This window comes from Balaenoptera borealis (genome assembly GCF_965194805.1).
Source record: "Balaenoptera borealis genome assembly, chromosome: 1".
Classification (NCBI taxonomy): domain Eukaryota; kingdom Metazoa; phylum Chordata; class Mammalia; order Artiodactyla; family Balaenopteridae; genus Balaenoptera; species Balaenoptera borealis.
Window position 1 is genome coordinate 158815442 of NC_138860.1, and position 23065 is coordinate 158838506.

Genomic DNA, 23065 nt, shown 5'->3' on the forward strand with positions numbered 1-23065 from the left:
CCTGGCCCCAGGCACGAAGAGGGAGCACCACCTGGGTCCACAGGTTCAAAGGCCCGGGGATGCTGGAACTGCTGGGAGGCCTGGCACTCAGCCAGGCCTCCCTCTGGTCTGCCCTCCTCTGGCTTCAGACCCTGATCCCAGCCCATCTCTGCCCCCGGCCCTGCACCCTGTCCTTACCCCTCAGCAGCTGGCATCACCTTCTCTTCCCAGGGAGCCCCAACCCAGACCTGACTGCAGAGGACAGCCTAGCTTCCTGGCTGCCTCATCCTGCTGCCCCCAGAGTAAGGCCACATCCATTGTCCTTGTGTGGAGGCCAAAGACAGGGGTCACACAAGCCATGGACATGAAGTTGAAGAAGCCCAGCGGAGCAGTAAACTGAGTTGAGAGCACAGACTATCTGGATTCAAATCCCAGTTCTGCCATCTACCTGCTGTGTGACCTTGGGCAAGTTACTTACCCCCTCAGCGCTCCAATTTCTTCTCAGTAAAATGAGGATCATAATAGTACTTGCCTCACACAATTTTAGAAGGATTGAATGAGTGACGTGTAAAGTAGAACAGAGCAAGCATCTGCAAGTATTAGCCATATCTGTATGGGCACCGCCAGGGCAATTGCTTCCCAGGACAGGTGATCAGTCTTAATCCTGAAGGAGGAGCTCGCCATGCCTCCTCCTCCTCACTCTCTCCAGGCTGGGATTTGAACTTCTCTGTTTCCCAGGACTCAGGTCAGAAGATTCAGTTCAGAACAGCAAAGGACTTGAGTTAGAAGTTCTGATGCTGTAGAATATAAAAATAACGACAACAATAACAATAATAATACTGATGTGTTAGCACTTCCTGACAACCGCCCTGCTAGGCAGGCACCCCATTTTATAGACTGAGAAGTTGAGGCTTAAACAAGTTAACTGCAGCGTGCCTGCTTCACTCAGCAATAACGCCCTTATCTCACGTCTAAGTCATGATCAAACAGACCCAGTGAAGGAATCTCCTGGTAGCTGGACTTGTTCCCACCCTGCCTGGGCTGGCGCCCCTCTGCCCCGTGTGAATGGGGGCCGAGAAGTTCCAGGTTTGGGAGAGCAGGCTGTGAGGGTAGAAGTGGTATGTCCCATCCCTGGCTGGGGAGGGGACCAGAGTGGGCCGGTCTCTGCTATGCCCAGGGCAGTCTCACAGGTCCCGGGGAGCAGTCCAGAAGGCAGCACAGTCAGTGTGCAAGAACTGAGCTTGTGTTGGTCCCCCGAGGCCTGGAGGAAGCTCCTCGAGGGGGGCCTGAGGTCTCAGGAGGGGTGTGACTGGATATGATGGAAGGACCACCTGGACTGGAACACATTTGGAAATTTCAGGAACATGTTCTTCCAGGATCCAGCATCCAGGTGGCCCAGGAGGAACATGTGGCAGGTCTCTCTCCCTCCACCTCGCCTGCCGCCCAATGGGAGCTTCTAGGAGATCCAGACCTCTCTGTGCCGTCTCCATCAGCTCCTCTTGTCTTTTCCCCCAACATCAGTTTAGATTACAGGGCCCCCTATGTCAGCCTCCCTCTTGCTAGTATCCTCAGCTTACCTGCCCTGTCATGTCACCATTACACACTCCAGGTGACACTCCAACCTGAGGCCTGCATCCCGCCCTCTGCGTGCTGTTGAGGAACCCCCCCTTCGCTGCCCCCATCGCCCAGGCCGTGCTTCCATTCCTGCCTGTTCTCCAGCCTCCCGCGGGCTCTCAAAGCCTTCAGCAACCTCGCTGTTTTCTTGGTCATTCTCGGCAGCAGCTCCTTAAAATGGCCTCTGCCTCACAGAGAGAGTAGTTGTCAGTTTCCTGCTACAAAACCCACAGAGCTTCCTGTCCATTCTTCCTTCTCTCCTATCAAAATAGCATCGTGAGCCCAATCCCTCCATTGTGGGCTCGGATCCACCCTCCCCGCCTCCCCGCTCAGGGACTTGAAGACTGGCCTCTTCTCTGCCTTGTGTCTTCAACTTCTCTTTCAATCAACGTGGACCCATCACATCTGTCCCATCCTAAAAGAGCTCCTCCAGGGAGTTAGTCACAAAGACCTGTCGGTCCCACCTTCTGAGCATCCATCGAACCTGTCCTGTCTGACTCTGTCCCAGCCGCCGCCCCCTTGTCCGAGCCGCGTCATCTCGCATCTGGAGGTGGCGTCAATCCACCAACTGATTTCCCTGCCTCCATTTTTACCCCTTCCAATTAATCCTAATTGTCTTAAAATACAATTCCGGCCAGGCCATCCCTCTGCTTACAATCCTTCACTGGATTCCTCTTGGCCTTAAGAAACTGTGCTACCTGCTAGGGAGCCTCTGAAACCCGGGAGGGGCCCAGGGATCCCCCCAGCCTCACCCTTGCCTCTTGCCAGCTGATACTCCATGTTCCCACCACCCAAACCTTCTGTGGTTCCTCGAAGGAACCAATTCTTTTGTCTCTGGGCCCTTCTGCTATTCCTTCTTTCTGGGATTCTCTTCCCAACCTTCTTGACCAGCTGCTTCTCATCCCTCAGGGGCCAGCTGAGACGGCATTTCTGGGGCTGTTTGGTCTTTTTTTTTTTTTTTTCTGCTAAGACCAATCCCAGCTTCATACTGCAGCCAGCGAGTCCCCAATCCTATTCTGCTCAGAGTACTCCCCTAATTAAAATCTTTCCATGTTTCTCAGTGTCCCGAGGACAAAGTCCACATTCCTCAGCTGGGCTGACAAGACCACTTGACAGACAGGAGTAAAGGAGGCGTGATTTCACAGGAGCAAGGTGGAGGCTTCCCACCCCACGACTCTTATTTTCTCATGGCGAGCGAGGGAGGCCAAGTCGTGTGCAGAGAGCAGTGTTGGGGGCTGTGAGGGGGTGATGTTGTGGTGTGAAGGGAGTGGAGAGAACTTGAGGGCTCTGTGGGAGCAGGAGCTGGCCGGGGAAACAGCGTAACTGGTGAGCCGAGTTTCAGACCTGGTTGAGGTTGGTGATGGGGAATCACGGTGACACCAGGCTGCCCGGCTGTGCAGATTTCTCTAGTAGCTGGTCGGTGTGAGGGTTTATCCAAGGAGGGGATTTTGCTGGGAGGGTGGGACCAAAGGTCAGGGGGCTAAGTTGTTGAGGACTCTGTCAAGGAGTGGGTGACATGATGGGTCACAGAATCTGAGCCAGATGGGAGATGAAAACAGAATGGGCTGCTTTAGAGGGACAGAGAGAGAGCAGAGGGGCCAGTGGATGACTGGTTGCCATGGGGACCAAGATGGGGTTTAGTGCACAGCTTTGAGCACACAAGCTGGAGGTGGGAGGTTGTGGGGCTGGCTTTAGTGAATCAGGAAGTATTAGCATTTCCGCCCCACCTGGGCCTCCACCCAGCTCCTACCATCCTTCTCATGTTGTAGCTGGGTGTGTACATGCCGACTTCCACTGCCCTTTGGAATAGGTCCACAGTGTCCTCTGTGGGCATTAACCATGCTCCTCATCTGGCATCCTTCCCAGGAGAGCCTGACACGGGCCTGGCCTACAGTAGCTGCTCGTCTAGACATTTTCCTGTGTAACTCTTCCCCCCTCCCAATTTTCTGTGTTTCTGTTTTCCTTTAGTTTCTTAAAAGAAATATCGTGAAAGAGTCTAACCCTGTCTTAGCTGAAAAGAAACAGGATTTATCCCTGTTTCACAGGAGGAAGAGGCATTCTGTGGTCCTCTAATGGCCCAGGAATTGGGTGATAGTGAGAGCTCCCTCTTGGGAGCCCGGGAAGAATGAGAGTTTCTGGGGAAGACAGTGCGGGGCCTCAGGAGGGAAAGATTCAGGGCCATCAGCGGACAATGGCCTAACTTCCCTACCCTTCCCGGTTATAGGTGGGTCTCACCAAGCCGACTTCTTCATCCGCCCATCCACACCCTACTATGTGCCCAGGCCCGTGCCAGGACCCCCCGTGGTGGAGTCACGACAATGGTGCAGCGTGGCTGGCTCGTGGGTGTGTTGAGGAGAGAGGGAGGCCTGTCGTTTTGGGGGGTCTGCACACTAGCCTGCATAAGCAGGGGGGAACCTCGGCACCTGAGGTCTCTAACCTGGATGCTGGGTGGAGGGTGAGACGGGGACCTAGGTCAGGGTAGAGAGGAGAGGGGCTCACATTTGAATATGTGGAGTCTGAGGTGCACGGAATTCCCGGTGCACTTGGACTTGCCCTATTCTCTCTGCTCACGTTTCTCCCTCCCAGGCCTGGCAACACCCTTTCCCTCATCCGTCGGCTTAGTGTTTTCTCCAGGAAACTGCCTTGATCTTGGCAAGTTGAAAGCAATTTTCTCCTGTCAGAGCCTCTGTAGCTCCACATTTAACACCTCCTAGGCAACACGTCTGTCTGGCTTCCCGGCCTCTCTTGGTGTCCCCCGTGGGGCTTCCTATAATCTTCATTTTGTGAAGCAGCAAGTGATGAAACAGTAACTGGCGCTCTTGGGCGTTCCTCCAGTGGACCTCTGTCCTTGTCACACAGGAAGTGCCCCTGCATCCAGAAAGGGAGAGCCCTTCCAGGGCTGACCCCAATCAGGCAGGTACTCTCATGCCCAAGCGGGCGTCCAACACCCCTCCCGTGCCTGGAAACCCAGAGGCAGGTCAGCCGGTGCTGCAACTACACAGAACAGGATGTTCTGGTTTCAGAGGTGGGGTTAGGAGCTGCAGCCTCCAGAGAAACCAGGCAATAAAACCCCAATACTTCAGGCTTCATCTGGAACCAGCACATAAGCAAATGAGGACTCACCATCCTCCCTGCCCACAACACCCTCTCCCTGGGACCAGAGACGCACTACCTTCCTGAGGCTAAGCATCCCCTCATCCCGTCTCCCCTCAGGCCTCCTAGTACCTATGAGGAGAGACCACAGGTCTGGCTGAGGACACCTTCAAGGCACCTTAGGTCAGCCTGAGGTAGGCACGACGTGTTCCCTTTGGGAGGGGTGGCTGGGGGGGAGGGGAGGGGAGGGGGAGGGGAGGGAAGGTCTCTAGGTGAGATGGTGCGATAAAGACAATACCACTAACAGCAGCCACCACTTTTATTGCACATCTGCCGTGTGCCCGGTCCTTCTATACATAATGTCATTTGATCCTAACAATTGATGACCGTGACCATGACGCTCAAGAAACCGGGGCTCAGAGAGGTTAAACCACTTGCCCAAGGCCCCCAGCTGGTGAGTGGTAGAGGGGGGGACTGCAGCCCAGGCCTGTCATGCCGGAGCCTGTGTTCTGTCCACTCTGTCACCATTCAGTCTCCTTGATAAAGGGGCTCACTGGTGCAGTCTCTGGGGCGGGCAGCAGCCTCTCCTGGGGAAATCCCTGACAGGTGTTACAGGGCAGAGTTGCCCTTGAGGGGTGTTAGGGATACGGGCCAGGGATCTTCAGGGATCCCAGACCCTTCTCTGCCTAGAGGTCCCGGACACAGACAGGCAGACTGACGGTTCCACGAGCTCCAAGGAGAAGCAGTTCCCTCCTTGTGACGTGGGCGTGTGGGTGCAAGTCGGCCCCTCATCACAGTCACACGGTCCCTCAGAGGGCTGGGCAGTCCTGGGGGCACCCATGCAGTCACTCTCCCCTTGGTGCGTGTGCGCACACGTGTTGGCACACACCCTCACTCGCGCCCGGGCACGGCTCTGTGGAGGCTGAGGCGGGTCGCGGGAAGGAGGGCCCGGGCTCGGTCAGATGAGGCTGGCGATGCTGGACGTGGTCTCGTGACGCTGGCCAGCGGACAACCGCCCTGAGATGCTGAAGACGCTGCCATTCCCACTGCGGTCACTGCGGGCGGAGGGGGCGGCCGCACGGGGGCGGGGACAGTGTCCGCTCACGGCCACCTGATACAGCAGCAGGCCCAGCAGGAAGAGCGCACCTGAGGCAGCCAGGGTGACGCCCACGAACAGCATGGCGGCCAGCGGCCGGGCGGGGGCAGGGGCGGCGGCCAGCCCTGCCAGCGTCAGGCCGGTGACCAGCAGCACCAGGCCGCTGAGCAGCACCACCAGGGCGTCGGCCCCGCCGCCGCTGCGGAGCAGGGCCACGTGGCGAGGATGGCGGATGCAGTTCATGTCCTGCACGGCCGAGCTCATCAGCTGCTTAACCAGGACCAGCAGGGCCAGCAGGCAGAGCGCTGTGCCCACCGCCAGGCGCCACTCGCCCGAGCGGCTGCTGGTGGAGGACAGCAGGGCCACGCCACCCGCCCCACAGCCCGCCACGAGGCCCACAGCCACGGCGAAGCAGAGCGCGGAGCGCCGCGGCTGCTGGGACCACCACAGCTCCACCTGCTCCGCCAGCACATCCGGCGGCAGCCCCCGGCCCGGCGGCGCCTGAGCCTCTCTCTCAGACATGGCTGATCTGGCACGAGTAAGGGCAGAGGGCTGCGTCAGGGGGCAGAGGTACGGATCATGGCCTGGAGCCCCCACTACCTGCGCGGCAGCCAGAGGCCCAGAGTCCTGTTCCTCGCACGGTCCAGGGGATGGTCACCATCACCTGCAGGGGGGGAGAATCATACTTGCTATCTCCCCGGCCCACCTGCCCCTTATGGTCTCTCCTGGGAGCCTTGAGGATGGTCCCTGGGAATCCTCCCATGTCCCCTGCAACCAACCCCCCCCCTCAGGAAAACCTCCTCCCTAGTACTGCCCCCTCGGGAATGCCTCTCCAGAGATCTCAAGAGAGCTCCCTCCACCCAAAGCACCCTCACCCATCCAGGGAACCCCCTGCCCAGTCCCTGACCTCTCTGGCTCTGGCTGTCTCAGTTGCCTGTCCCATCCCGGCTGGCCGAAGGAGCTGGTGCCACGGTGGACGATGGGACTGGATGGAGACCCAGAGATAAAGCCTCATTCAGGATCCGACTCACATGGCCTCAGCTGTCACCGCTGGCTCCTGCGGGGAGGGTTGTGGGGAGGGAGGGGGCTTATGACTTAACCCTTCTGCAACCAGCTGGCTGACTCTGAATCTTCTCTCTTTGGGCTGCGACTCCTTCTCCGCGAGTCAGGATCTGACCCCCAACACTCCATCCCACCTCACAGGCATGGTTGCTGGTTCCCAAATCCCTCTTTCTCTCAAACCCAGATCTCCCTCCCAAGCTCCAAGACCCATAAGGCAATTGTCACCTTGATGTCCCACAGGCACCTCTGATGCAACAGCTCCCAACCCAAGCTCGTCATCTTCCTGCAAACCCTCTCCTCTCTCGTGTCTCTCCCTTGTGCATGTCACCTCTGAACATTTCTCCATCCCACTCTCTGCCCTCATCCTCCTGCGCTTCAACCTCCCTCCCCTCAACTTCCTCACTGGTCTTCCTGCTTCCCCCACTCTTCTCCCTCTCACCGCACTCCCATGCCATCCTCCTCCACGATTTCTCTAAAGTGGTACAAAGGGAAGGAGGGCTTTGGACTGGACCCCCAGCTGCAGTCCCTGCCACCGTGGGTACGTGGGCGAGGGACCTCGCAGTGGTTCCTCATTGAACACGTCCTCCAGAGGCCAGTCAGCGTGACTCCCACTGGGCAAAGTACAGCAGCCCGGCCCCTGCCCTCAGGGAGCCCCAGTTTATAGCAGGTGTGTTCCTGTGATGAGTGCTGGCTGTGGGTTAGTCAGAAGAGGGGCTTGGGGGAGGTCAGAGAAGCCCCTAGCAAGTTCACCTCTTGGAGCTCAGGCTCATTATCTGAAAAGTGAGGATGATAACTTTTATCTTGAGGGGTGGGGGCATTAAAATCTCCAGGTCAGAATTCCAGTGGGAATTCTAGGGCCCGCATAGATGCCCAGAGAATGCTTTCCGAATAAAAGAACACAACATTCTCTCCTCCCATTTAGGACGGGACACCTGCTTTATATAGAGGACGCAGGTCCTGGATCATTCGGGACTATGACTTCATGGCTGTACGTGGGTTACACCTCTGATGAGGTGTCTGTCTTCCACAATCCCTCAGCAGGGGTTGCCCGGCACACGAGGTAGGAGGGGCAGCTGCAGGTGCCCCCAAGGGAGGTGGGGGAGGGGCCGGAGGAGGGGCCCTGGAATCAGTCCCAGCATTCCCCAGGGCTGTGACTTCATGGGTCTGAAAGTGCTTGCACAGGTGTGCCGGCACCATGGGGCCAGGCTGGGGGTGGGGTGGAGGCGCTCAGGGGAAGAGCCAGTGGGAGACGGTGAATGGTGGGGGTAGGGGGGACCACGGGGCACTCACAAGAAGCCTGGAGGTGCTGGATCCGATCTGAGCAGGCAGGGCGGGCAGGTGGGGCACTCCAGCTCTGTTTCCGGGGAGGCGCTTCACCTGCCTGACCTGCACCTGGGTGAGCTCAGGCGGGGGGGGGGGGGGGAGGGGGGGCAGGGGGAGGAGGATCAACAGGTGTTTCCAAGGCAGGGCCTGAGCCGATTGGCTGACGTGGCGCTGCTCCTTCTGCTGGGCTGAGGCATTCCTGGGAAGGGAGGGGCTTCTGTCTCTTGCTGTTAGGGCACGAATGCAATTTCCAGACCTGGGCAGCAGGAGGAATGTTGTCCATCTGCCCCAGAGCCCAGGCCGGAGGCCATCCCCCAGCTCCAACCCAATTTAGCTTTAGTTCCAGCCTTAAACCCAACCCCAGCCCCAGCTGCAGTTTCAGACCCGAACTAGAACTCCTAGCTCCAACCGAGGCCCCTACCCCACATCTCAGCCCCAACCCTGAATCTCAAATCCCAGCCCTGACGCCCCAGCCCCGACGCCCCAGCCCCATTTCCAAATCCAGTTCCAGTCCCAGCCCCAGATCCCAACCCCAAATCTGGCTTGAAACCTCAGCTCCAAATGCTGGAATTAGATCTTAGATGGCAGCCTCATCCTTGGCCCCAACCTTGACCCATGTTCCTGAATCCAGCCCGCAAATCCCGACTCCAAGCTCAAATCCTGCCTCAGCCCCAAACTGCAACACCAGCTGGCCCCCAAACCCAGCCCCAGTACCTCCATCCCTTGGTGCTTTACCCTGGGCCGGAGCCCCACAAGCCCCTAGCCCATTCTCCTCCAAAGCCTCAAGGGCCTGACCAAGGTAGGTTTGCCCCACGTTTTGGCCCCCCTGAGGAGGCAGGATTTGAGTGCACAGGGAGGAGGGGGTAAAGGATTTTCAGGTGGGAAACAGGAGCTCCCTTGCTTAAAAAACACTTGCAGAATAAACACTTGGGGATAAATGCCATATTCCTTTACAAGGCTCACAGAACCCCTGCCATCCACAGCAGGCCAGTCATTTGCCCCTGGCCCCTGCCCTCCAGCCAGAATGCCTGTCTTTCAGTTATGTATGCTCTGCACTGCTCTGCCCTTCCGCTTAGTGTTTGAACTCAGAGTTCTCTCTCCCTGGGATATTTACCACGCCCCACCCCCAGCCTTGGTCTGGCTAACTCAAATTCTTCAACTGAGATGTCACCTCCTCCAGGAAGCCCTCCTTGACCTCTAGGCTGGTTCAGGTGCCTCTTTGGGGCACCTATGGCCCCCATGCTTCCCCCACAACTGCTCTTACTGCATGTGCTGTGATTGCCCTATTTATTCACCTGTCATCCCCCACTAGATGTGTGGTTCCCAGTGGGTGCAGGTTTAGTGCCCGTTTTGCTAACCCTCATGACCTCAGCAGCCAGCACTGTGCCTGGCACATGGGAAGTATTCAGTAAACATGTGTTGAATGAATGAACGTGTGAACTGCCAGATGTGGGGCTACGCAGGGAGCTTGTGAGAGGAAGCTGGAAAGGCAAGTTTGGCTCAGGTGGCACAGGGCCTTGAATGCCTTGGTGAGTCATTTGGACTCATCTGAGGTACTCATGGAGGGTTCCAAAGTATAATGAGGACATGGCCAGGGCTCTGCTTCTAACAGGCGAGTCTGGCACCACACACTACACGATGGGCGGGGGGCTGGGAGGCTAGTTGGAGGTGGTTGTCGCCTGGATTGAACCCCTTGTAATGCCTCCTGCTGTCTCTCCTTTTGGTGTGTATGAAATAGACAAGAAAAACAAAATCAAAGTTATCTTTCCATTATCAGCTCACAAAATAATTATGCTGGACCTGTCCATGCTTCTCTTTGCTTTGCTCGGTGGAGATGATTGGGGGCCTGGTCATAACTCTAGAGCAGCACCGTCCAATAGAAATATAACACGAGCCACATATGTAATTTTAAAATGTAAAATTGTCTAGTAATCATGTGAAAAAAGTAAAGAAAAACACGTGAAATTAATACAGTGAAATTTTATTTTAAGCCCCAAATATTTTCATTTTAATACACAAGGGATTGAGCTCTTTCAGTCTTTTATTTCGTCTTGAAAATTCGCTGTGTATTTTATGCTTACAGTGCATCTCAGCTCAGACTAGCCACATGTCTAACGCTCGCCACGTGTGGCTTGCAGATCCCTTACTAGATGGTTCTTCCCCTCAAGGAGAGGTAGGGCAAGCTGGATCTTGGGGACAAACATGTGGGTTTGCCACTTTGCAAAGCATTATAGAGGCGTTCCCTGCCCTGGGGTGAGCGGGGAAGAAGGGGCCTGGCAGGGCTCAGTGACTGTGTATTCCTCTTGCCCCTCTGACATTTATTTTCCTCCTGGTCCCAAGGAGGGACCGGTCCCAGCCAGACCCATCCAGGGTCCAGCTGTCCTGGATAGAGCTGGGCGGGGAAAGTCATGAGATCCACGCCCCCCCTGCCCTCCACCGGCTTCCCCTGGGGGTTTGAAGGGAATTTTTTGGGTGGAGGGAACAAAGCCTAAAAGCTTCCAGTTTAAACATTGATTGGGTGAGACTTTGTTCTCATTCTGGGTCTTATCGAATAACTTGGAGTTAAAGTGGACAGGCAGGCTCCTCGCAGGGCCGTTGAACTCTGTCCCCAAAGCAGAGGCTGCTGAGGCAGCTCAGATGGGCGGTACTGAAGGCAGGGGGAGGAGGTGGCAGTGGGCAGAGAGCGTGAGGTGTGGATTCTAACTGATCCCTTTGACCAGCGGTCCCCAACCTTTTTGGCACCAGGGACCGCTTTTGTGGAAGACAATTTTTCCACGGACTTGGGGGTGGGGTGGGGGGATGGTTCCGGCGGTAATGCCAGCGATGGGGAGCGGTGGGGAGCGGCAGATGAGGCTTCGCTCGCTTGCCCACTGCTTACCTCCTGCTGTGCGGCCCGGTTCCTAACAGGCCTTGGACGTGGCCCGGGGGTTGGGGATCCCTGTGTTAGACGGTGGGAGGACCCAGGAGAAGGGAGAGGCCCTGTAGCCCAGCCTCCCCGCTTTGGCCAAGTTCCCACCTCAGGCTATTCTCCACCCAGTAGCTAGAGTGATCCTGTGATAAGGTAGAGCAGGTAAAGTCACTGCTGTGCTTAAATTCCTCCAATGGCCTGTCTTACCCAGAGAAACAGCCAGAGTCCTCCCACAATCTCTAAGGCCTTCTCTGACTTCACCCCCCGCTGTCCCTCTTCTGCTTGTGCTTGCTCAGAGCCTTTGCACTGGCTGTTCCCTCTGCCTGGAGCTCCTTCCTCCCACGTGGCTCCCTCCCTCACCTTTCTTCAGGAAGGTGCTCAAATGTCACTGTCTCAGTGAGGCTTCCTTCCTGTGTCTAAAATCACAGCCTTCCCCGTACTTCCTACCTCCCTGCCCTTCATTCTTTGATTTCCTTTATTCTCTCATGTTTCTCCTTAGCACTTGTCGCTGTCAAATATGCTATATGTTCTTATCTGTCTGGAATATTGTCTGTCTACCGCCCTGGAAGATAACCTTCTTGAACGGAGTGATTTATGCATTCTAGCTCCTAGAACAGGCCTGGCATATAATACGTGTTCAAGGAATGCTTGTGAATGAAAGCATGAACAGTGGAGAGAATATTGGTTTTGGAACTAGATTGACCTTGAAGGTCCCAGTCCCAGCTCTAGCTCTGCAACCTTAGAAAAATGGCTTAAACTCCGTGGGTCCCAGTCTATTCATTTGTAAAATGGGGACAATAATACCTAGTCTAAATAGTTGGGGGGGAGGCGATAAATAATATAATCCATCCAGCAAACATTTACTGTTTCCCTTCTCTGGACCAGGGATTGTGCAGGTGCTGGAGACAGTGGTGAGCAAAAGAGGTCCCATCCCTGCCACCCTGAAAGGCAGCTGGAGAATAAAGGGCTTAAAGCACAGGTGCAACACCAGGTCTTCAATGGCTCCAGGTCATCTGCCCCCACCCCATGTTCCATGACTGACAGTTGCCCCAGACGGACATCTTTTGGAATATCTGCTCCACTCACAATGACCAACTTCACTACAGGGATGAACCCCGGTAACCAGGATTCTATTCTGTGACCCACCCCTATGGGTACAGTTGATTGGATAGCAGTGAGCTCCAGACTCAAGCTAGGCCCCAAATATTCTCCTTGGGCAATTTAAAGTTAGACTAGAGACTCCATGTCAGCCTTGGGGCATCTACTCATGGGATGCTAAGGGTCCCCTTCTGCCAGCTGTCCTGGCAATGGGAGGCTGGTCTATAGAGAGGCAAGAATAAGAGAGGGAGAGGGGGTTCCAGCCGTGTCCCAGGTCTTAGTTCAAGTCCTTCTCGAGGTCTGGTTGTATCTCAGCCCTGAGATTCCATGACACACCAGGAGGGACCGGGGGCTTAATATTTGTTATTTGGGTATTAGAAGGGTGTCTGGCTTCTGCAGGTGGGAGAAGACAGGGACATCTGGGTTCTTAGTGCATAAACAACCACCTCTCCTGGTATGTGTGGCTGGGCCACCCAGTATGGGGTCTAGAGGAAGAGGTGCCCCCCAGAAATGGAGGAGCAGGGCAGCGCCCTGCAGACCGAGGATGACAAGTCTAGAGAGGCATGGAGGTAAGAGGAAGAAGGGCAGAGTTCTGCTTATAGTCGTGATACCAGGGTCTGCAGATAATGGAAGATGTGGGGGAACTCTACCAACTTTGCCATGTTCATGATTTTACTCTCACCTTCACACAGCTGTGAAAATTCTCAGCAAACCTCATTATGTTTCATAAGTAAGAAGAAAACGTAGGAGGCTTTGTCTGGTCCTGATGTGGCTGGCAGGGGAGAAGGCAGGTCAGAAGCGACAGGCAGCCCTGCCCTTGAGGTCCAGAGAAGAGCGGGGAGGGGCGTGGGATCTCTGCAGCGACAGGCAGCCCTGCCCTTGAGGTCCAGAGAAGGGCGGGGCGGGGCGTGGGATCTCTGCAGCGACAGGCAGCCCTGCTCTTGAGGTCCAGAGAAGGGCGGGGCGGGGCGTGGGATCTCTGCAGCGACAGGCAGCCCTGTGCCTGGGCAGGGACTAGCAGTGGTGGCTTTGGACGAGCAGGAGCCCCCCGGGCCTCAGGGTCCCTCTTTCCCTTCCTCCCTCCCCAGCTCCCTGGCTAAGCAGAGAGTTGGACGTGACTGTGGGAGAACACCTTTATTCTGCCCGTGTCCCAGGTTCCCCAGGGCAGGAGGGAGAGGCTGGTATGGTCAGGGCTGCAGGGGCTGCAGCCCAGAGTCAGGCTGGGGACGACAGGAGCACCGTGCTTCTTCTGGCCTGGCTGGAGACGGCTCACCAGAGGGGGTCACTTGGTCTGCAGCTTTAAGTCTGCTTCTGCCCCCAGGAGGGAAGGCAACCGCATCCCGGCAAAGGGGTGGAAGCCTGGGAGCTGCTCTTGTTCTTGGATCTGGTCTCTGAGGCGCTGGATCTCCAGGCGCTGCATCTCAATGATTCTCCCAGTTTCTTCTTGCTCATTCAGTCTCACGGTGGGAGGCATGCCTGGCAAGTCTTTGCCGGACTCTGTAGGGGACAGAGCAGGACTAGTGTGGGCCTGTTACTGGGCTGCTGCAAAGCTTATCCTTCCTTCCGCCTCTAACCTCCACCCCCGCACACATTTATGGAGCACCTGCTATGGGGTAGACACTCCAACCCAGATGCTAGCGAGATGGAGATGAGCCATTTCACTGTCTAGCAGAGAAGGAGAAACGAAGAGACACGCTTTGGAGTGATAAGGCAAATGCTAAACCTGACCTCAGCCCGGCCCCTCTCCTGAGCCCCGCAGTGTGCCTGCCCCGAGGCCCCTTCCACTGGGGGCTGCTCAGTCCCCACACCCCAAGCAGAGTGGCACTCTCCTGTTGACCCGGGCTGGCCTCCAAGCTGCCAGTCCTCCTCCTCACGTAAACCTGCTCCCGGAGACCCCTCTCTAGCCCTCCTGCTGTGGCCACTCACTCATGTTCCCTGAGAACGTCCCCCGAGACTCTCAGCCATCCTCCTGTCTCAGTGCTGTCCTGGGTGATGCTGGTGTCCACGAGGGTCCACGGCTCACCCCACTCCCTGGCCTCACGAGGCTAAACTCTCAGCATTAATTGTTTGGCCTGCACGCCAGCTCCACACCCACTCTGTGGCTTCCCCTCCCTCGTCCCGCCCAGGATCTTTCACTCTAGCACTCCATTCACCTCTTCTTAGACTGAATTTAGACCTCATCTTCCCGGACAACTCCATTTTTTACCTACCAAATGGGTTCCTCTTAGATTCACTCCTTTTCTGACCAGGTAGACCCACAGTGAGTTTCTTCTCCCATCTAGATGCCTCGTCCCTCTGCCCCAGGTACCCTGCCCAGCCTACATCCAAGATAATCTGAGCATCCAGGGTCGCCACTTTCACATCTGGCCTGCTGCGCGTTACCGATAAAAGTAACACACGAGATTCAAGTTCTTGGTTTCCAACCCCAGACGGACTTTATGTCCATAGTCAGCAAACTCTCATTCCCCACAGCAGCACTTAGGAACTTCAATCTTTACTCCAACTCCTCTGCCCTACTTAGAAAAAAAAATTGTGGTAAAATCTATATAACATAACATTTGCTATCTTAACCATTAAAAAAAAAATTTATTTACTTATTTATTTATTTGACTGCACGGGTCTTAGTTGCGGCACTTGGGATCTTTGTTGCTGCATGAGGGATCTTTTAGTTGTGGCGTGCGAACTCTTAGTTGCGGCATGTGGGATCTTTAGTTGTGGCATGAGAACTCTTAGTTGCGGCATGTGGGATCTAGTTCCCTGACCAGAGATCGAACCTGGGTCCCCTGCATTGGGCGCGCAGAGTCTTAGCAACCAGACCACCAGGGAAGTCCCTTAACCATTTTTAAGTGTATGGTTTAGCAGTGTTAAGTACATTCACATTGCTGTGCAACTAATCTCCAGAACTCTTCTCATCTCGAAAAACTCAAACCCCATCCCCATTAAACAGCTCCTCAGTCCCCCCACCCCCAGCCCCTGGTAGCCACCATTCTGCATTCTGTCTTTATGAATTTGATGACTCTGGGTATCTCAGATAAGTGGAATCATACAGTATTTGTCCTTTTGTGTCTGGCTTAGCATAATGTCCTCAAGGCTCATCTATGTTGTATCCTATGTCAGAATTTCCTTCCTTTTTAAGGTTGAATAATATTTCATTGCATATATAGACCACATTTTGTTTATCCATTCATCTATTGATGGAAATATGGGTTGCTTCCACCTTTTGGCTACTGTGAATAATGCTGCTATGAACATGAGTGTACAAATATCCTCTTTGAGACCCTGCTTTCACTTCTTTTGGGTATAAACCCAGAAGCGCAATTTCTGGTTCATATGGTAACTCTGTTATTAATTTTTTGAGGAAACACCTTACTGTTTTCCATAGTGGCTGTACTGTTTTACATTCCAATCAACAGTGCACCAGGGTTCCAATTTCTCCAGACCCTTGCCAACACTTGTTACTTTCTGGGTTTTTTTTTTTTTTTTTGGTTTGGTTTTTCTTTCTGGTTTGGTGTATTTTGATAGTAGCCATCCTAATGAGTGTGAGGCAGTATCTCATTGTGGCTTTGATATCATTTCCCTAATTGTTAGTAATACTGAGCATTTTTCATGTGCTTGTTGACCATCTGTGTATCTTCTTGGAGAAGTGTCTATAGTCCTTTGCCCATTTTTAAATCAGGTTTGTTTGTTTGTTTGTTTTGGAGTTGTAGGAGTTCTTTATATATTCTGGACATTGACCCCTTATTAGCTGTATGATTTCTCTCATTCCATAGGTTGCCTTTTCACTCTGTTGATTGTGTTCTTTGATGCACAGAAGTTTTAAATTTTGACAGTCTAATTTATTATATATTTTCTTCTGTTGCCTGTGCTTTTGATATCATATCCAAGAAATTATTGCCAAATCCATCCTCTCCTCTGCTCTTAATGGATGACGTTGCCACCCTCTTCACTGAGGAACTGTGTCTCCAACTCCCTCACCACAGTCAAGCTTCTCTCAGTGGAAGAGGGGTCTCTTTCCTATCTGCTGCCAACCCCTTCCCTGGAGGAAAAACTAGAAAAGAACAGATGATGGTGGCCAAGGAAGAGAGTATTTTAAAGAGGAAGTGGTCAGCAGTGGCCAGTGGCCAGCCTTGCCTTGGCCTCTAATTGACCTGATGGGGCCAGCATTCAGAGTACTCGACTTATCCCATCCTTCCCAGGAGAAGTCTGGATCCTTCTCCGTCTGCCTTTGCTCCTTGCCTCTTCTCCTTTACTGCAATTTCTAGACTCTTGATCTTTCTAGGCTCTTGATTGCTTCTCTTTTCTAGGTCTTGACCCTTCATCCTCCTTCTGCTACTGGTTGTCCCTGGTAACCATCTCCTCAGTCAAGCTGTGGCCCAGCCATGGAGCCCTGGGAAAAGTAGCACCCCTGGGAAGGTACAGCACACAAAAGCCTACCAGCCCGTCCACCTACCAGCCCATCCACCTTCTTGGGCCTGCATCACTCGCCTCTGCCTAGTTTCTGTTTACCTCCGCTCCTGCTTTTTTCATATACTTATTATAGGCATCTGTATATTTTCTTTGGAGAAATGTCTATTCAAGTCCTTTGCTTATTAAAACAAAATTTTGTTGTTGTTGTTGTAGTTAGGTTGTAGGAGTTCTTTATATATTCTGGATGTCAACCCTTTATCAGATATGTGATTTTCAAATATCTTCTCCCATTCCATGGGTTGCCTTTTCACACTTGTCGATAGTGTTCTTTGATGCACAAAAGCTTTAAATTTGGATGTAGTCCAGTTTATCTACTTTCTTTTTGTTTGTACTTTTGATGTCATATCTAAGAAATCTTTGCAAAATCTAATATAATGAAGTTTCCCCCTATATTTTCTTATATGAGTTTTATAGTTTTAGCTCTTATGTTTAAGTTTTTGGTCCATTTTGAGTTAAATTTTTTTTTTTTTTAAATAAATTTTTATTTATTTATTTATTTATTTTTGGCTGTGTTGGGTCTTCGTTTCTGTGCAAGGGCTTTCTCTCGTTGTGGCGAGCGGGGGCCGCTCTTCATCGCGGTGCACAGGCCTTTCACTGTCGCGGCCTCTCTTGCTGCAGGGCACAGGCTCCAGATGCGCAGGCTCAGTAGTTGTGGCTCACGGGCCCAGTTGCTCCGCGGCATGTGGGATCTTCCCAGACCAGGGCTCGAACCTGTGTCCCCTGCATTGGCAGGCAGATTCTCAACCACTGCGCCACCAGGGAAGCCCCCATTTTGAGTTAAATTTTGTATATGATGTAAGGTAAGGGTCCAACTTCATTCCTTTGCATGTGGATATCCAGTTTTCCCAGCACCATTTGTTGAAAAGACTGTCCTTTCCTCATTGAATAGTCTTAACACCCACATTGAAAATCATTTAACCATATATGTGAGTGTTTATTTCTGGGCTCTGTATTCTATTCCATTGGTCTATATGTCTATATTTATGCCAGTACCATACTGTTTTGATTACTATAGCTTTGCTGTAAATTTTGAAATAAGAAGTGTGAGGCCTCCAACTTTGTTCTTTTTCAAGAGTTTTGGCTATTCGGGGTACCTTGAGACTCCCAATGAATTTTAGAATGGATGTTCTGTTTCTGCAAAAAAAATGTCATTGGGATTTTGATAGGGATTACATTGAATGTGTAGATCACTTTGGATAGTATTGACATTTTAATAAATCTTCCAGTCCATGAACAAAAGATGTCTTTCCATTTGCTGGTGTATTCTTCAATTTCTTTCAGTGGTTTTTTGTAGGTTTTCAGTGTACAGGTAGTCCTTCACCTCCTTGGTAAGTTTATTCCTAAGTATTTTATTCTCTTTGATGCTATTGTAAGTTAAATTGTTTTCTTAATTTCCTTTTCAAATTATTCGTTGTTAGTGTATAAAAATGCAACTGATTTTTGTGTGCTGACTTTATATCCCGCAATTAGGAGTTTTTTCTTTGCACTCTGGTATTCTAGAATTTCATGATGATGGACCTGATGGTTCTATTTTTAGCCACTGTGTTGGGTACTAGGTAGATCTAACAGCTTCTTAAAGACTTTCCCTCTTGCTTTCAGCCACACCTTCACCCCCACTTCCAGAGATAGCTGCTTCTGCTAATTCCTGAGCCTTTCAGGGGTTCATCAGGTTTCTTCTAGGTTCCCCACTCCTGGCTTAGGATTCAGGTTTCTCGGGTCTATGAAGTCAGTAACCACTCATCTATCCATTTTCCAGCTTTCAAAATTGTACGTCTCTTGTTTCCGTTGTGTTTTCTTTGGTTTATTTATGCCATTTTAGTAGGTTTTCAATTAGCCATCTTTAATTAGATGTTCTAATAATATGGTTTTAATAACTGAAAACCAAGCAGGTGTGTCTATTAGGCCTATTGGTTAATTGTTGTGTGAATGACAATATAAATGCTGCTAAAACTAAAATTGTGGTTGGGGATGATAACCTCTCCTGTTCAGATAAAGAATTCTTCAAACTAACTGAATTGGTCAGTTTTAAACAACATAGGAATGTATATTTTGAGCTAACTTGTTTTGGAGGCCCCATGTTCAGAACCAGAAGCTAGACTTAGGTTCTTCATGATCAAGGCAGACAATTGGTAGTACCTGTCTTCAGCCATTACCGATGAAACCTCCCTTGAGTAAAGCTCTATGACACAAGTGGCATGATGTTTGGTTTGCTTCAGAATAATCTACTATGGGTGTGGGAGGGAATAACTGGGTGGAGGGGGGCGTGGCAATACCAATGAAGCAAGAGTGACAGTTGTTCAAGTCAGGGAATGAATTCATGGGGATTCATTAGAATTTCTCTCAATTTTTGTCTGTCTGATAGTTTCCATCATAGTAATAAGAAGAACCTGGCTATATCATACAGCATCCTGAGGAGGTCTCTAGTTATTTGCTAGGCCGCTGGGGCATATTTGAAATATTTTTTTAAAAGAGAAGTTTTGTGATTGTTCACAGACACATCTATGCTTCACCTCCAACTGAAGATGGTTTCACCTCTAAGAAGTCAAGTTCTGTCTTTTTCTTTTTTTTTTTTAACAGATTGATTAATTTAATTAAATTAATTTATTTATTTGACTGTGCCACGCGTCTTGTGGGATCTTAGTTCCCTGACCAGGGATTGAACCCTGGCCCTCGGCAGTGAAAGCGCAGAGTCCTAACCACTGGGCCACCAGGGAATTCCCAAGTTGTCAGTCTTTTTTTTTTTTTTTTTAATTAATTAATTAATTTTATTTATTTATTTTTGGCTGTGTTGGGTCTTCGTTTCTGTGCGAGGGCTTTCTCTAGTTGCGGCAAGCGGGGGCCACTCTTCATCGCGGTGCGCGGGCCTCTCACTATCGTGGCCTCTCTTGTTGCGGAACACAGGCTCTAGATGCGCAGGCTCAGTAGTTGTGGCTCACGGGCCTAGTTGCTCCGCGGCATGTGGGATCCTCCCACACCAGGGCTCGAACCCGTGTCCCCTGCATTAGCAGGCAGACTCTCAACCACTGCACCACCAGGGAAGCCTCTCAGTCTTTTTAACACATGCTGTGCTCTTATGTCAGTTCTTCAGAGCTAATATTGTTTCGGGTACTACTCACAGAGTTTACCCTCTCAACTTCAACTCTAACGGCAATGGCGTATGAGACACAATTATATATATATATATATATATATAATTTGTAACAGTTCAAGACTCACAAACAGTTATTAAAATAGTGCAGAGAGTTCCTGTGTATCCTTCAGCTACCCTCCGCCAATGATAATATCTTGCATAACCATAGTACATGAGGTGGCTGATATTTGAAAGACCCAGTTCACAGCTGTGGAATGTTTCAGTTCATTAGGGTTTCTGAGCTTTATTCCTGAAGGTAAACCACCAGAAAACAATATACTTGAACTACGTTGGCTTAATTTTCCACAGTAATACCTTATACTCTTGTTTTTTATTGACTGTCCAGATAAGAAATGGACATCTGAAGAATGTTTTTTATTGTCTGAAAACCTACCATTAAAGACTGTCAATTATGTTGTTCAATATCCCTTTTGTAAGTCTCCATGTCACAGAACTTAGTACCAGGGAAAGGTTTGTTCCTCCAGAAAAAAACTTCCTTTCCCCATATGAGAGCTATGTAAACCATCATATTTTTTCTCTTTTTGTCTTGGCTATCAGAAATTCAGAGGAATTTTATAACTGCAATAACTAACTCATTTAATATTTTTAATGTAATTCTTTCCCTTCTCCCTTTAAGTTGTTTCTGGTCCTCATTTTTGCCTTTATTTTCATCGTACAAGTCCACAATCCTTGATCCACAATTGTAAAAGGCAAAAAGCTTTAAAAATGGAAAGCATTTTTAAATTCATGTTTAGTGCGAATATTCATATGTTTCACTACCGAATAGTATGTTCTTCCTAAGGTCTGAAAGATTCTGAATTCTGAAACTTTGCTAACCCCAAGAATTCTGGATTTGTGAGTGTTTGAATGTGGTAGGGTCCTCACAAATCCTTTGAAGAGCAGGCGCGTGGCATGCAGAGGTGCCCAGGAGGCCATGGGGTGGATGTGAGCTGATACAGGAGGAAACTCAGGAGAGGCAGCTTTGAAAGCCAAAAGGAGACCTGCTCGCGGCTGCCATTGGTCCCTGGATCCCAGTGCCCATCTTTCTTGACCACTGGTGACATTACCTGTCTCTGGAACGTCTTGTGGTTGAATTTTCTTGGTCAGTTTCAGGGCTGCTTCAAGGTCATAGACTTGGGAGCGGGTGAACTTCAGCTCTCTGCGGAGCTCATTAATCTCCTTGATCAGGGAGACATTTTCCTATAGAGAAGAAGGAGGAGAGAGTGAGTGTAGATGGATAAGAGGTCAGTGGGCACAGGACCTGCTTTGGCCTGGGGCTAAGGGTGTGGGGAAGAGTCAGTGTTGGTCCTGGACCCAGATTACGTCTCTGGTGCCTCTACTGCTGCATGAGTCTTTATCCTGGCTCATGGATCAGCCTCTTGAGCTAACAGCTGACTTACCTTCAGGTGGACTCTGGCAAAGTTAGCTACGGGCAGTGTGCACCATTCCCATCCATCCAGGCTCTTCCCATCCGTAGCAACAGCAATGCTTTTCTAAGCACTTTTCATGAACTTAATGCATTGAAGTTTCATAATAACCCTATGCATAGATTCTATTACAACCACAGTATTAGAGAAAACTGAGGCACAGAGAGGTGATGTAACTTACCCAAATTACATAGATAGCAAGTGGCAGAGCCAGGATTCTGACCCAGTCTGGCTCCAGAGCTCTGAGCTCTTAAGTACTGTGCTACACTTTGTTTTTTTCCATTCATTTGTTGAACCTACATTTATATGGTATCTGCTGCATCCCCAGGATGCGGACAGAAATAAGACATGGTTTCTGCTCTCAGCAGCATACGGTTTACTGAGGAATAAAGAAAAGTAAATGGATAATTAACATTTGCTACAGCCACTGGAAGTTCACTTCTCTCGTTAGCGTTTGATAAATATCCATCCATCCAACCATCCATCCAATATTTATTGAGTACTTATTATGTGCCAGGCACTGTGCTGATCCTGAGGCGTATATATAGAGAAAGTAAGACTTGGCCTCTGTTCTTGAGGAGTTTAGGGTTTAGTGAGGGGTCTGGGCACACTTTAGTGAGGTGGCCACCTTGCTGGGATGGAGGAGTGGGACACAGAGGAAAGGCACTTAGCTCTGCCCGAATGACCAGGGTGGATTCCTAGGAACTGACCCCTGGGCTGAGGCTTGACAGAGTTACCAAGGAGAAGGTAAAGGGGGTCCCAGATAACTGGAATGGCAGGAGAAAGGCACAGAATGACACGGCAGGTGTGTGGGGTGACCTGCAGCAGTTCTGTGTCACGGGAGTGCGAGGTGAGAGGAGTAGAGAGGCGTGCGGGGCAGGACCCGCTGCAGGCCAGGTGGAGGGGCTCTGCGCTCTGGGACCAAGCAGTCTCTTCTCTCTTGCCTTGCCTTCCTTTTCACACTCAGCACAGGAGCCCCAGGGGAGGCTCCATGAAGGCATCCCTCTCACCATGGACCGCTCTGCTCTTGGAGCCCACGGCCTCGGTGCTCAGCATGTCCGCCACAGCACCTCTCATAGGACTATGCACGAATCGCCTGAGGATCCGGTTAGATGTGGCTTCTGACTCAGCAGGCCTGGAGCTGCTCCTGAGATTCTGCGTTTCTAACCAGGTCCCAGGAGATGCTGCCCTGGGTAGTAGCAAGGCCCTCGAGCGTCTGAGTACCAACAAAGGCAAACACTGACCAAATCTACATAAGACGAACCTGTGCCAGAAACAAACTGTGCTTCCCCTTGGGACACTGTCTCTGGAGTGGTGAGTGTGGAGTCTGAGCCCAGAGGACAGCGTGATGCCAAGCGCTGCCGTCAGAGAGCAGGACAAGCCTTCTCTGTTATGGGGATGTGAACTGCAGACACCCCGAGAGTTCTTCCCTCCAGAGCCTTTTTAATTAGGCAGATCAGATCTACCTTCAGATTTTCGGTATTTCACTTAATTTCACTCTTCCTCATTAAAAAAATATGTTCTCCGGATGAAATGCCCAATTATTACCAGTCCCTCATTGGATGAAATGCCCAATTATTACCAGTCCCTCATTCACAGGCTCGGGTTTGTGCCTGTTTTTCTATAAAGTCAGCAGGTTTTCTCCTGATTTTTTACCCTTTTAACCAGCCCAGGCCTTGGTGATGCATAGCCCACATTTTCTTTCCAGATGCTCTGTTTCCTCCCCCTGGAATTTCTCCATGCTGACTTTATATCATGACATAATCACTTAAGTACGTTTTTACTGGATTCTAAGACCTTGGACTCTGCCTGGCCTGTAAGAGGTGCTCAATAAATATTTGTGGAAGGGATAAGCAAATGGATAACTA

The 23065-nt window shown here is 51.3% G+C and overlaps 2 protein-coding genes and 1 long non-coding RNA gene across 8 annotated transcripts in view; 1 reads left to right on the top strand and 2 right to left on the bottom strand.

The window, feature by feature from the left end:
• Positions 1-1850: 1850 nt before the first annotated feature.
• Positions 1851-23065, top strand: part of LOC309629049 — a 34564-nt gene continuing 13349 nt past the window's right edge. The window contains exons 1-2 of one of the 5 annotated variants that reach the window (XR_014244822.1): positions 1851-4880; positions 7767-7904. This is a non-coding gene — a long non-coding RNA (uncharacterized lncRNA). The remainder of the gene's footprint in view (positions 4881-7766; positions 7905-23065) is intronic. The other 4 variants (XR_014244823.1, XR_014244824.1, XR_014244825.1 and 1 more) reach the window with 4 other exon arrangements.
• Positions 4988-6304, bottom strand: TMEM125 (transmembrane protein 125; the record flags this gene model as incomplete). Its single annotated transcript, XM_082392684.1, has 1 exon — positions 4988-6304. One exon carries the CDS (start codon positions 6302-6304, stop codon positions 5645-5647), a length of 660 nt encoding a protein of 219 aa, XP_082248810.1. The 3' UTR covers positions 4988-5644.
• The window catches only part of CFAP57 (cilia and flagella associated protein 57), a 75433-nt gene continuing 65656 nt past the window's right edge, over positions 13289-23065 (bottom strand). For both annotated transcript variants that reach the window (XM_082392624.1, XM_082392625.1), the window contains 2 exons: positions 20838-20970; positions 13289-13670 (listed from right to left, as the gene is read on the bottom strand). In XM_082392624.1, coding sequence (XP_082248750.1) covers positions 13456-13670; positions 20838-20970 — 348 coding nt within the window. In that variant the 3' untranslated portion in view covers positions 13289-13455. The remainder of the gene's footprint in view (positions 13671-20837; positions 20971-23065) is intronic.